Source organism: Gymnogyps californianus, chromosome 5 (genome assembly GCF_018139145.2).
Source record: "Gymnogyps californianus isolate 813 chromosome 5, ASM1813914v2, whole genome shotgun sequence".
In the NCBI taxonomy this organism is placed as follows: domain Eukaryota; kingdom Metazoa; phylum Chordata; class Aves; order Accipitriformes; family Cathartidae; genus Gymnogyps; species Gymnogyps californianus.
Genome location: NC_059475.1, coordinates 39255016 through 39270360, shown reverse-complemented (window position 1 = coordinate 39270360; position 15345 = coordinate 39255016). Strand labels below are relative to the sequence as shown.

The window sequence follows — 15345 nt, the reverse complement described above, 5'->3', positions numbered from 1 at the left end:
ACTGCAGCTGCTCCTCCAGCCCAGTCCTGCCCGCTTCCCTCCCTCCTTTCCCTTCCCTCCCCCCGGGTGCCAGATAAACAAGGCGCGCAGCATCCTCGACAATCCCGAGCTTAGCTCTACATTTTCGAAAAGGACAAGAGAACGGGACGACCCCCCTCCCCTCCTCCTCCTCCCCCTTCCTCCTCCTCCTCCTCCCCCCTTCCCTCCCTGCCCCCCCACCACAGAAGGGAAGAGACAATTCTCCTCCGAGCAGCAGCAAACATGATGGCGGCAGCTCCCATCCAGCAGAACGGGACCCACACCGGGGTTCCCATAGACCTGGACCCGCCGGACTCCCGGAAAAGACCGCTTGAAGCCCCCCCTGAAGCCGGCAGCACCAAGAGGACCAACACGGGCGGTGGGTATATCCTCTGTCACCTCCCCCCCCGCCCAACCCACCCACCTCTCCGCTTCCCTACCTGCCTGCCTGCCTCCCCCCCTTCCCCCCCAAACATTCCCATTTCTCTAATGTTATCATTCATCAAAATGGCGTCGGTTTTCAGCATCTACCAGTCTTTTTATTTAATATCCACGCTGGGGCTGCACAGCCGTGACCCTACGGAGGCTAGGAGGGAGCACAAGGGGCTTCTGCAGCCCAGCTATCTCCCTCGCCCGTTTAACGACGGGCGAAAATAAATGGCAGCTGGAAGGAGACGGCAAACGCACTTTCCTCCTTCCACATCCTCTGGGTCGCAAGTTGAATTTCAGCCTTGCCGTGCCTTTTCCTCCTCCTTGGCCTCACTTCTATTGTCAGCGCATACACGGCGTGTGTTTGCCGTGCTGGGGGCGAGGGCTGGCTGGTGGCGGGGGGAGTCGCCTCTCGGCTGCGGGGACTCGCTAGTTAACATCCTGCTCTTCCTGGAGGAGATGAGTTATAACGGGACCAGCATCTCCTCTATCCGTTTGCCCTGGAGTCGTCATAACAATGCACCGAGGCAGAGGTGAATTTATTTGCCCAATATTAAAAGCAGCGGTCTGACTGTACGTAGTGCATGGTTCAGCCAGCTATGTTAATACGGGTGGGCACGACTGTCACACACAGGCACTTCGTGAGACGCTTGTAGTCTCGGATAAGAGAAGTAAGGTGAACTGGGATCGTTCCTTCTGCTTAGGGGAAAAAAATAACAACTTTGTGAAACAGGTTTCATGATAAAAATCTTGATATCCGTGCCAATGGGACGTTGCCTTAATTACTGGTGAGAGCCTAAGTCTGGGGAGCCAGCGTACCCTTACTGCCTTGCACTTTTTCAGAGCCGGTTACAGAAGGTCCTTAGACTTCAGTGTAGCTGGATTTAGCAGTGGGGTGAGAGCACAGACAATTGTGCAGTTGCCGAATCAGACTGGGAATCCTTTCTTCTTTTTCCCCTCCATTCATTCTATATATTTTTTTGCTCTTCCGATTGTGTGCTTTAACGCTAGTGGTGGGTAGAGGACTGGCATTGTCTGTCTCGTCACCTTTAAGTGTATTTAAAATAAGTGACTTAGGCTTTTGATCAATTGGGAAAAATTCTTCTTAATGTCCTTTAATTAATGAGCTTAAAAGAGATCATTGTCGCTTAAGAAGTGCTAAAGGAATACATCAGGATTACTTAGGCAAGTGATTCCATCCGCACCGTGTTGAGTTGTTTTCTTGGCAGTGGCTGAAATGCTTGGAATAAAACCCCACATTTTGGGTGGGTTATTTGGTAGCAGAGTAGTCGTTTTGCTCACTTAAGAAGAATGCAGGCAATAGCTAATTGCTATTCTCATGTGTTTGCTAATGACAAACAAATAGCCCATCAGAATTTACAATTCATTCCTTTTTAGTTTTGGCATTTCTTTTGCAGTATTTTGAAGCAAGGTTGTAGTTGTCACTAGGCACGTTTTCGTGCACGGCTTTATTTTTTTTAAAGGGGTCTGATCATTTCTGCGTGCTGTGGTTACCATGGGGAAAAAATCCACCTTTGAGATATAATTTGGATTTTTTTCTTATTCTTTTACGGAATTAAAGAATCTATGTGAATTCTTTAATTTGTTCAGAATAAACGTACGTATTTTAAAATGTCAAAGGCATAGTCTAAACATGTCTTGTAGAATGACGCAACTGGTTAGATGTAAATGCATGAATTACTGGACGAGTTTAAAGATGTAACATTTTGTTTATTTGTGGGTCTGGGGAGGAAAAATCAAAGTTTGTGAGCCATATTAACCATGCATATCTCAATTTTTCAGAGGATGGCCAGTATTTTCTAAAGGTCCTCATACCTAGTTATGCTGCTGGATCTATAATTGGGAAGGGAGGACAGACAATTGTTCAGTTGCAGAAAGAGACTGGGGCCACCATCAAGCTGTCTAAATCCAAAGATTTTTACCCAGGTAGGTGCAAAAATTAGCCAATTCTTTATTTTTAAATCCCAAGGGATGTATGTACGTGTCAGTGTGTTTCATATATTGACGACTAAGCTTCCAGTGCAGCTGGAAGCATTATTTCTCAGAAAAGTATGTTACAAAGTGCAACAGTGAATATAAATGTTCTGTCTGTCTTGGTGTATGGAGTGGACTGGGCACTAACTGCTTGAAATATGTTTAAAGGTGTTTACACTGTTTCTGCAAAAGAATATTTTCATTAACATTTTGATTGCTTTGTTTTTTAGTTTAAAAAAAAAAAAATCTAGCTTTAAGGAACCAACTTGACAGCTGGCGTAAAAATAATTGTTCGTTTGAAGTTTCCAGACATTGTAATGACAATTAAGCTAGAATGAGTAAAAATGAGAGGCCGCCTCTTAAAGAATGGGCCATTTACTTTAAATCCATTATGTACCTTCTTTCTGCTTCACTGCTTTGTTCACTGGCTCTGGAGTGAAGTAAAGAGGACAAGTGCTGCTCTTTAGATATTCTTTATATTATGTTTATCATGATGGTGGAAGAAAACTCTATTATAAAAGTGAAATACTTTGGATGAATAAAGAAATGAGTATTTTATATCAATTGAATTAATGCACAAGAAAGAAGTTTTTAACATTTGCGTCTAACAATAATAAATACCTGATTTAGCATTTCTCCTTTATAAGATTTCTGAAGAGGGAATCTTACATAATGATATACAAGATTTTAGCTTCTGCAATTGAATAATAGTTTTTTTTCCTAGAGATGAACAAATTAACATTCTGTAATTGAACTTTGTTCTGGGGGACTTTTTAAAACCAGATGCGAAATAATAACATAGCTAACACTTTTTTTGGTGTTTTGATTTTGGTATTTTGAAGAATAACTGGTGATTTAGAATTGAGTTGACTAGCTGTTATTGACTTTTTTCTGTTGGAAAAAGAAGAGCTTCTTTGCATTTGATCTGCTTGAACAAGATGACTGAATTCTACAAAATAGTGAAGGCAGTTGGTATGGATGTAAACAGAACACTAACATTGGAGCATTTAGCTTTCCCATCCTCTAACTTCAGTGTCAGGCAGAAGTGGATAATTTTTAATTAATGGAGAGATTGTGGTCTATTTACAATGATGATTGTTGATGTGGAAATTTTAATGCACCTGTTGTATATCTCCTTAATGAACGTAGTTTATAATACTTAAATGTCAGAGGTTAAAGTGATGCATGTAGATTTTTCCTGTTGAAAGATACAGCTTATGAACTGATGCTTGTTGTCTTTGAGTTTTTTTTTCTTTTTTACTTTTCTTTAGAAAGTTAGAAAAAATGTTCCTTTATTTTGAAAGGTATGTTAGGGTAGAAAAAAAAATCAGTGTAGAATTGTGAAAACTCTTGGAAGCAATAAAAGCATTCAAAAGAGCCTGATTGCAGAATTAATAACATAATCTGGGTAAAGAGCCGCAATAGTAAATTAAATTCACTGTCAATAGATGAAAATGAAATAGATTTTCTGCATTATACATGAGGTGGTATCAGATATGCAAGGATGTTACAGAAAATTGGTGTTTATGAAGAATATTCCAAATACCAAATTACAAGCCTTTTCATTTTACTACAGTTTATTTACACTCACTTGGAAAGGACGCTCCAAAGATTAGATCTTTTGTTCAGTGCTCTAGCATAGTTCTTCTGTTTTCTGATTAAATCAGAATTACATATTTTTTTGTGTAGCAAATTGTAAAGATACGGCAGTAGTCACAGAAGAACCTTTGAAAAATAAAAATTAGCAAGCTAGAATGACACGATTTGTGACATAAACATGTTCTGTCTTAAAATCAGTAGTAATAATATGAATAACTAGGGCAGGGAGGCTCAAGCAGTTTTGCTGTAACAGGTGCAAATGAAGTTCCAGTTTGACTTCATACAGTCTGTTTTGAATTTGCAGCCACGTTGTGTTGTATAGAAAATGAGTGTTTTAAGGAAGTTGGCGACTGATACCTGCTAAAGCATGGAACAGGGATGAGAAATGGATTCCAGCGTGGCTAGCTCTCATTAGTCTTTCTGTTTGCGCTTGACCACTAGCTCATGGAATTTTCGGAGGTCCTGGCATTCCCTGAGCTGATGGCTTTTGGGTTTCTTCCAGACTCTCGTGCTCATATAGCATTAGGGAATACAAACCTTGTGAAATAGCTAATACAAAGATATGGTTTATTTTTCTTACAAAGTTTCTTAAACAATTATCCTGTTTTCCTAATAGAAGTTACTTAGTCCGTACCTCTGATGCTTGTGACTATAAGTGTGTTTAATGTACGTTTCGCTATGGAATGTTCTCTTGCCGAAGCTTCTGTGAAACTTTTCTGTATTTCTGAAAAGTTTTAGCACAGTCTGAGTAAGTTGCTGTTTGGAAAGGAGGAAGTTGGTTGTAATACAGAAGTCATAAGTAGTTCCTATGATCTAATAGTGTTCTTTTTTTTTCCTCTGTGATATAGGACTTCAGTATGCAGACTGATTTCTGTTGGAATTATTTTTGTGCATCAAAAGGTGACATAATTACTGAAGAATTATATGGCAGCTCTAATTACAAGAAATTGAAGGAGAAAACAGCTTTGCACTGAACATTTTAGTTTACAAAATAGGAAGCAGTATATAAATACATTACTGTCCACTACAGCCTTATTTTTTTTGAGTACACAATTTATTGTTCTCTTTTCAGGTTACCAGCTGACTTTTTCTAATTGTCTGGACTTCTGCAATTTGACTTTGATTATTGTGCTTAGATTATCCCTGATTCTTTTCTGTTCAGGCTTGTCCCCCTAGATTAGTGGAAATGAAATTAAAAAGGCAAAATATGCCCTACTTTTAAACTAAATGGTGCCTGATCCTTTCTGCAGAGAATTACAGAGTGTGTATTGACTAGTAGGTTCTGGTCCAAAATTTAAATACAGATGTAGCCATGCTACTTTAATATTAATGAAGTGAACTTCATAAAGAAAGTGGCTATTCTGTGAAGCTATTTTAATGTATGATTTTATTTTGAATGATATAAAAAAGAGTATTTCTGTTGTATTAAGGTCTCATTGTCTTGTTTGTTTCTCCATTCTGAATTATAGTGGGCGCTGGACTGAAAACTACTCTGGACATATGTATTTTTTTCCATTGCAAATGCTGGCATGCACTCTCACTGGCTTGCATGCAGTCTTGCTCTCTGTCTCTGCGCTCCTGCCCCAGTCTCACACACACATGTGCGCGCACACATGCACAAAATTGTGTTACATCGCATCATGTTGTTTATCTTGCAACAGGATCTTGCCTGGTCTGAACTTGGTGCTTGAGTGAATTTGAGCTCGGTCAGTGTTTTTCAATTTATTGGAATATGAAGTCATATGTGTACTGAAATTAGATCATATTAAGAGTAGAGATTAATAAAAACATAATTAAATGGGGATAAGGTTTTACTGCTTTTAACAACAGATTAGCTGTGTTGTTTTAATAGCAGATTTCTAATCGGTAGCGATCTAAATGTTTGGAGAATACAAAAGGTGGGAGTTTCCTCCCCCGCCTCATGTAGAGAGTGTATGAAGTGTTGTGTGGCTATGTTATGTTTTTACCAAGTGACTTGTATTTGAGATGTTTTGTGTTTGAATATCAGATTTTTTTGAAACATTCATGTAGTATGGGAGATAGTCTAGCTAATCTTTGTGCAAGTGCCCTTTTGAAAAGTCTCTTATTCCGACACTTAAAAACCTTTCAAACACATCGAATGTGTAAGTAACACAACTTTACAGGAATTTATAAGTAATAAATTCACTTTCTAGCTTCATTACTCCTATTAAACTGTTAGGAAGGGGGAAGGTATAATATATCAAGCTTGGTTCACCATTATTATTTCCTTTATATAATAAAGGAATTGTCATGTTAATTTATAGCTTTTAAAAATAACATAAAGTCTAGTAGGGAAAAGAATCTGTTTTAAAAATCAACACTTGAGATAATGTTGAAGTGAAATACTGCTTTTTCAGCTACAGAAGAGAAAAAAGAGTAATGGAGTTAGAAGTGAGAATGGCGTTAGTTATTAGCTGTCTTGTCATGGTTCCTTGAAGGTGGTTTGTCATACATCAATAAATGCGTGTCACTTTTATTCCTGATAATTCTAATTTTTCTAAAGTGTTAACATTAGCTAATTAGAGACTTCATAAGTATATATCTAAGATTTTCGGATTCTGTTGTAAGCATTTACTTATATGAGTAACTTCAGGGATAATGGGACTGAGGAAATGACTAAGTAGTGAGTAGAGATTTCAGAGGTGGAATATAGAGCTGTGTAGGTTTGTAAAGTAATCACTGGAGTCAATGATCTTTTTACTAGTTTAAAAAAAAAAAAAAGACCAACCACCAAAAACCCCCAAGTGTTGATTGCCAGCTGTTCAGAGAGATAATTCTCAGTTGGACAGTTGTCTGTTGCCTGGTTACTGGAACAGAGTAAAAAAAAGTTAGCTTGTTAGCCAGCAGATCCTTAGTATTTTACATTTAAAAGGAAGCTGAAACTGAATATGTAACTTGGTATGATCTTGAGATTTTTACATATCTAACTCATTGTACTGTCACTGAGCAGCTTCTCATTTGGTAGGCTTAGAAAAATTTTGAGTAGAAGTTTAAGTGGAAATTTTGCACTGATTTCTTCTACATGTAGGGACTTATTCATGTTAATGAGTGAATAAACTTTGACATAGTAAATGGCTTTGGTTTGCAAGAAAGTGCTGTGTCTTTGTCTTGTATAAGAAAGGTTTAAACAACTTGTAATAGACTTGGAATGGTTAGTCTAACTTTAAATGACACAGACTAACTATATGTGCACTTGGTTGGCAAAATAAAGAACAAAGTGAGGATGGCTGTTATCACAGGGAAATGCCATATTTTATCATTTTCAACTTTTTTCTTGTGATTGCTTTTGACTAGTTTTCAATATAATTGAAAACAAAATTATTCTCAGTAGATTAGAAAGCTTACGTAGATGAATGTGCTTCTAGTAACAGTATTGTTTTTTTATAAAGTTGAGATTTCTGTAAAGCAATTATTCATTATCTATTTTCTGGACTCATACATTCTGGGAAAAAAAGCCCAAAACCTAAGAAAAATAGCCAAAGTTGGTATGCACTGAAAATTTTAAATTTTCCTCTTTTACAAAGTTTAAAATTTCCATACAATACTTCAATGGTATTTTGCAGATAGATCAAAGTTTTAATGGATGTTTGTCAGAACATAGGTCTTGGAGCTAATATTTAAAAAATATAAACAGGGAATGTCTGAATCTCTTAATTGTTTTCCTCTTCTCCCTTGTGCAGTGAGAGAAATGTGTTCTCGCTTTTCTTAATGGGTGCAACCTGTAACAAGCAATACCTTTTTCAAATACTCTTTGATCTTGTTTGTTCTTTAATTAATTTCATTAACTTAGATATTGTCCTCAGTAGTTGACTACAGAATTTATTTTGTCAGCGAGCAGTAGCTTTTTGGCCAGGGGAGAAAACCTTGGATTCAGTGAATTTGTCAGACTGGCTTTTAGAAATGGAGCGTAGAGGGATTTGGGAGGAGGGCTTGCGCCTGACTGCTATCTCATTTCCATCTTTGGACACAGCTCTAGCATAAAGTTGAGCAACATCTGTAACGATTTGACTGGCAAACATCTCTCTGGGACTCATCGTTGCATCCTGCAAGCAGGTGCAGTCAGCTTTGCAGTCCATCTTAAAAAGAGGTTAGTTTGTTTTTAACATTTATCAGTAGGCCAGTGGGAGTTAATGACTCGAGGAGGAGTATGGTAGTTGTCAGTTGTCCAGTGTTGGAATGCTGCAGGTAATTGGGCTGGACTGGTGAGAGCTGTGGCAGTGTGCTTCTCACGTTGCACTGCAGCTGCTGTTGATCTTAATTAATCTGACCCTCAGAGGCTGCAGTGTCATGGTATAAAATGCAATACATATTAGAAATGGAAAGGCTGCTTTTTTGAATCTTATTGATGGTCATGTTTCTAGGTAGGCCTTTTCATTTTCTAATTGGATTTGTTTGACACTAGCATAAAATTCTTAATGTACTTCAATCTAAAACTGTGATACATTTTTCCTGTTTATCAAATCTATCTGTGGAGTAATGAAGCTGATAAACATGTTTTTGAAATGTCACTGTTATAATGGACTTAGCAAAAATATTTGTGTTTATTCTGACAACAAATACAATTGTCTGTAAATGAGAAGAGTTATATTGTTCATGTCTGGTATGAATTTCTGGTTATTGTAGCATGCTCTGTAGTGGGGTATGCTTGGTGCTCATGCTGTCTAGCTCAGTCTTGTGATTCTTTTAAGGATTTCTAGTAACATGGAAACATGTAAAATTGGAATTTGGTATTTGGCAGTTGGAATAAATGAGTGTCCTGTGCATGTGCGAGACTCTTAATTTACTGTAGATACACTACTATCTTCTTCCTGACTACATGACACGGCTTTAGGAAACTATCAGGTTCCTTACGTTCACCCTGGTATTCAGGGCCATTCTGTCTTTCCATCCCCCAAAGGAAATACCAAACCAGAGTTTAGCCTAGAGATCTTTTAAATGTCACATTACAGACTTGTAAGGTTCTATTCCATTTTATTTTTGTTTTGATTTTGGGGGTATCTGCATCCCAATTTGTGATTATTCATAGGATTATAAGGATTAACTACATTGCTTGTATTTTAATTTAAAAATAGAGAAATGATTGTCAGGATACTCTGTTTTAAATTTCCTCTATATTTAATAGACATATTAAATATTTTAATACATAATAAAATGACAACTATCTAAATTCCCATCCCCCATATTAACTTGTTTTCACTTTAACATATTTGATAATTAATTATGGTTGAATCTGATTGGGGTTTACTTAATATTAAACGTGCTGTTCTTGATTATAGCCAAGCATTAAAATTCATTTGCGAGTACTTAACTGGTCTGATTGAAATGTTAGTTTAAGGCACTATTTGGAAACGTGTCTATGGAAGTCAGCTCCCAACTGTACAATGCTAACATGCTGCTTTAACTTTTGAATATGAATTTATCACTCTTGCTTGAGCTACTTATGAGCAATACTATTGTGCATTGCTCTTCTCGACTTCTGAATTGCAATAAATTTTGCGTAAGGTTTAAGTGTTCTGCATAATTGATGGACAAAATAAAGTCTCCTCCATGAAAGGCCAGAGAACATAGGTTGACGTATGAAGTAGCTGATGTAAATAACTAGCTGTGTGACCAGATAGCACTTGAAAGAATAGTATATTAGGGACCAGGTTTAAAGTTATAAGTTGGTGATATGAATGATCTGGGGTCAGATCCCTTGTAAGTGAGGAAAATATACCCTTGTCAACTTATGTATGTGAAAGTGATTATGTAACAGTAGCATTTGTTGGATATAAAGAAGCATGAGTCTCAGACAAAATTTCATATTTGCCTGGTCTTGTAGGTTTTGATTGTGAAAAGACTAAACATCTGTTTTTCATCATTGATCTCTCACTGCATCCTGCAGGGCCTGTCATCTCAGCATTGACAGGATCAGATGAAAAATACAATCGATGTGTTGACATTTTTTTGAGAATCACTCAGGTAAGATTACTTGTTATACAGAACTACAGTGAAATTCATGGCTGCTGCTAATGTTTCACCAGTTGGAGCCTTTGCATTCTCAATCATTAATCAAATTAGATACTGAGGTTCTCTGCATGTTCCCTTGTTTCTATTTTAAAAGCACTTTTTGTGCCTTGCTCAGTGCCATTTAACTCTCTTGTAATTTCCCACATAAAGAGCTTCACACATTTGTACTATTTCCCCCCACTTCATAGAGTGGCACCTGTTTGCTTGAATCGAGAACCATAGTGCACACCTCCAAAGCTCTTGGAAGATTTGTATGTACATGTGTTTTATTTTCAAGTAGCAACTTTACTTCTTTTTAGATTCTTCACTGGCAATATGGGGAAGAAAATTCTCTGTAGAGAACCATATAATCAGAGGCAGCAGCAATTTACCGTGTTCTAAAATCTGATTTTCAAACCGTACATGAAAAATTACAAATATTTAACTGCATATACAACTGTGGAGTCTTTGTTTTTATAACATAAATTATTGAAAATATTTATATGAAGTCATACACTGGAAAACTAGGAAATGGCACCTGTCCATTCAGTTGGCTTCATCGAGCATCCAGTGTGCTTAGGGAATTAAAACTATATCAGAGTGTGTTCCCAAAGAGTTGGGCAGTGAAATATCATGGCTATGAGGGAAGGGGGAGGAAAGACCAGTTGGGCCATATGCTGAGTTGGAGCTTGATCTAGCTGAGGTTTACATTTTGTCCCCATCTGTAATCCGGCATTAGGAAATGCTAGAGTGTAGATAGGATAGCGTATAGTAGTAGTAGCAGCAGCAGCAATTCAGGCGCTGCAGCAGATACTGTTTTGGCAGCAGTATGGAGCTGGAGTTACAGAATATTTATGTTTTATCGTAATCTGGTGGCCTACCAACAGTTTTCCTGAGGAACACAAAAAAAAAAAAAAATAAAAGGGAAGTAGGTGGCTTTCTAGCAGTTTATTGACCTGGATTTGACGAAAACTTCTGTGGAACAAGAGGGGCTCTTCCGGCATTCTGTCTGTGCTGATTTTCAAAGATCTGCAATGAAATGCTGCTTTAAAGCTTTATAAAATGATTTGTTGCAATGAGAAGTGTTAGACATAGAACATGTATGGGGTTTGTTTTCTGTCTTGCATGTGTGTGCACACTTCATTCTTTGTATGTCTTCTACTTACTGTATTAGATGAACACTTGGCAATTCTGTCAATCTAAAGTAAAAATTGGATTCTCCAGGAACTCCTTATCATTATATCACTTCCTAACTTCTGAGTCTTTTACTGTGCAGTGCAGCACACCTAAGTCTGCCAGTTTTTGTTGAGATTACTCTTCCTCAAGCAGCATATAATTTCTAGCATAGTGAAATGCTCAAAAAAAAAAAGGAAGTGTTAACTTTACAAAGATTTTTTTTTTTAGGGATATAAGTTTTTGTGGTTTTGTTTAGGTTGGTAATGCTAAGTGCTCATCTAGTATTTGCACTGCTTTTAACAATAATAAAATATGTACTTTATAATTTTATAAGCTGTTTAGTTCTGTATGGATCTATATCTATGACTAGCTGTTCTAGTAAGTGCCAACATGATACATTAAATCAATAAATTCTTTTTTTCTGATTAATTGATCCCAAATAACCAGAAAAAAGATAGGACAATCTTGTGCGATGAGCAGGTAAACTCAGGATTGGACAGGAAAGAGCCTCTATAAAAAGGAAGTTACCCTCTGTAGCCAGTAGCTCTTCATTTTACTTGAGTTCATTGTGAGTTCTTTCCCTGAATAACCAGTATTTAGAAGTAGTAAACAAATGGTTCCTCAGGTAACCAGAGTTTAAATCAATTAGGTTGTTAAAACCAGTATTTTTAAGTGTATGTAGAAATTCACATGTAATTACTAGCCTCAGAGCTTTAGTCTTGCATGTTCTTCATGAGAAATTCGATGAAATGGGCAGCTGTATTTGTCCTCCTTTAGGTTTCCTGTACCTTTTAAAACCAAAACCCCCTCAGTTTATGCAAATGTTTTATAACCTTCTAGTCTTAGAGACATAGAGTGGATGGCGGTAGTGAGGTCAGTGTTTGAATTAAATAATATATTTATACATAGTTAATTTTTATTTCCGTTTTTAAATAGTACTTTGATTAGTAACTAATCATTCTCTTGTTTCTGTGTTATCTTTTCCAATGGCTCATGTTTTTGATAGTACTTACTATTGAAAGAATGTGGGTTTTGATGTTCAGAAGCAGTTCCAGTTCTGTCCTTCACACTTCATTAGCTTAGCACTTTCTGATTTGGAGGGTGTAGACATGAGAAGGGCACAGAATTTAGTCATCCATAATTGTAAAATAAGTACCTTGATTTTTCCCTTCTCCACCATATGCTCAGAATGAGGAAGAATAAACTCTTCATTGTTTATCCCCTTTTTGTCCTTTTTTGGTGGAATAACTTATTAACATGGTGTGTAAATGACTACCATGCTTTCAGTGTTGGCTAGTCCAGGAAATTGTTTCTTTTTGTGTGTTTTCTTTTGTAAAGAAGTCTCTACTTGTAAATTTTCGCAGCTTTGTATTGGCTGTTTGAAGATAATTGATTTTTTCGTTATTTATTTATCTTTAAGTATTTGGCTTTTTACTAGAATGGCCAGTTCTGATTTGGGTGCCTTGTTTCTCCCAATACAAACTTTCAGAAGTGATGACAACAATTTACTGAGGGTTGCAGTATTTCAACTGCAATTAAAATTTAATGACCTTTTCCTAAAAATATGCATATAGTTAAATGAGGTCCTAAGAAAATGCAGGGATTTTTTTCTGTGAAATGTTATTGCATAGGAGATCAGAATAGGTGATCGTAATGCTCTCGGTAGTTGTAAGCATGAAGGTGTCTTCATTTGGATGTTTTTTCCCTGTCAAAGATTCTGTGAAGACAAAACTAAGAAAGCATGCAGGGGTTTTGGTGTAAATTAGTATATATTAGTAGCACTGTTTTTGTGTGGTGAGGTTTTCATATTGTAAAGTATGCTTACTTGGGAGGTGCAGATAAGCTGATGATGGCTATCTGATTTTTCAAGTCAAGTGTGCTTAAAACTAAAAGTATTTCAGGAACTTATATAAATTTCATATTTGTAGTGTGACCTACTTCAGTAGGTCTAGAAAGAAGTGTAATGTTGCAATGCTAATTTAGAGGAAAAAGTGCTATTAGTAGTTATCTACTGAATTGTAATGCAGTTTATTGGCAAACCAAGGGAGAATTATGGCATATTTTATGTGATCCCGGTTTATAAAGAAACAGATGTGTGAACTGTAGTGTGGATACAGATCCATAGATATTCTGGAATCCTCATAGGTAAGTCTCTATGTAGAGGGAAAGACCAGGATACCTTAGGACATTCGAGTAGACTTTATCTCTCCATATTGAATAATTTTTAAAGTTCCACTCTACTTTAAGCAGGTTCTGTTGTGTTAATCCCTTTAGAGTGCAACAGTTTTCACACAGCATTTAAATGCTGGATTCTAAGGGGATTATCACTTCCCCAATTTCTTTTTCCCTTGCTCAAAAGCAAAAGATGGTTTTCATATTGAATTGCTGTATAGATGTTTCTTCTGCATAGAAATAACTTACTGGTGTCATCTGCTTCAAGGTGTGGGATGTCCCCTATGTTTGCCCCCTTCCATGGGGGAAATTGAGGAATCTTGCGGGACAGGCCATCTTACAAATGCTGAAGATCGTTAGAAAGATATATTTAATCCAAAAAATACTATGTGTATGCTGTTTATTTGGGAAAAAGCCGGTGATTCATTCTCAACAAGTATTTAATTTCAATTTTTAATCTTCAAGTTATTTTTTAGAGCTCCAAGTTTTCCTTCTACAAACCTCTAAATTCTGAATCTCAGAGTAGTAGTTCAGCATGTTCTAAGTGCTGGAAAATTTGTAGTTTATTTCATAAGCAGTTTAACATGCACCTTCTTTTTTACTTCTACTTTTGTACTTGATGTTCAGAATGGAAATTCTGCCAGTAAAATATAACCATCACTCTGATGAATTCAGATTTTGTGGTAAGTAAAACTTCCCATTTTTAGATAAGGTGAAGATTTTTGGAAGTAATCAAAACCTGATGAATTGTTTCCCATTCTTTGTGTTGCTTGAGATCAAATATTCCACTGAAATTGAGCATTTCTTAAAGTTGTCCAGACTCTTTATCTATGTGGGTTAGTACAGTGAGATACAGTCCTTCCATCTTTCCACTGCTCATGTTCTATTACTTTCAGCAAAAAGAATACAAATTCTTTTTCTTGTCTCTTAAGCATAAGGGCAGAAAATGAGAATTTCTTTCGTATTTGCCACTGCCTCCCAGGAAAGTGAGTGGAGACACTCCTACGAAGGCAGTAAAATTACCAGCAGTTTCTGTATACAAACATTAAATTCAGGTAAGTACTGAATTTACGCAAGGTGGAATATGTATCCAGTCTACATAGTCCCATATTGGTGTATTTTCACATAGGGATAGATGAATAGTAGTGTATATTTAAAAAAAACCAAACAAAACAACCAAACTGTATATGATTCCAATTTAGGTCTTTTGGTAAAAGACTTCTTTCTTTCTATGGGTTTTCCTTTTTCTAGCAAAGGAATGTTTTTTTTTTTTCCTGGTGCTTGTCTATGGTAGTTAACATTTACTGCTGCCCTTTCCTCTGAGGGAGGGATGTGTTCTCACCATTTTCTAGCCTTGAAAACAATTGTAGTTGAACTTTTCTCAGCTGGATAGAGCTGTTTGAATCTGTATTTGGAGATGTCTTTCTTCCTACATTCAATTTTAATATAGTCAAGTAAATGATGAATACGGGAACAACGCATGTGCTTTGGTGAGGATCATGTAGGATACCTTTTCAGTTATAATCAGACGTTTATAAAAAATAGGTATATAATACAGAGTATCAGTATGAACTTGCCAAATATACATGTTCTCCCCTTTTGGGATAAGAGTTTTATAGCCTTTTCTTTTAGTTCATGGTCTCTTTGCAAGAAAAGATACATTGTTTTAAAAGGTCCTTTCAATTTTTAATGCAAAAATGCAGCCCTTTACTAATGCCAAAAGCAGGACAAATGATAAAAACTTAGTGTATATAATCAATAATGTTTTGTAATTGTCTTATTCTTTGGTTTTGCTTAAAAATGTGACTGGATTGTCTCATATTAAAAGAATAATTCTGCGTCTTTATGTATAGACTGGATTTTTAACGTATTTGTAAATCTGTTCAGTAATTCTGTGTAGGAAAATACTGGCTTTATGTTAAAGTATACCAATCTTGCCAAAAGGTC

At 36.6% G+C, this 15345-nt stretch overlaps 1 protein-coding gene across 2 annotated transcripts in view; it reads left to right on the top strand.

The window, feature by feature from the left end:
* Window positions 1-261: 261 nt before the first annotated feature.
* The window catches only part of NOVA1 (NOVA alternative splicing regulator 1), a 156414-nt gene continuing 141330 nt past the window's right edge, over window positions 262-15345 (top strand). For both annotated transcript variants that reach the window (XM_050898147.1, XM_050898146.1), the window contains exons 1-2: window positions 262-397; window positions 2251-2394. In XM_050898147.1, coding sequence (XP_050754104.1) covers window positions 262-397; window positions 2251-2394 — 280 coding nt within the window. The remainder of the gene's footprint in view (window positions 398-2250; window positions 2395-15345) is intronic.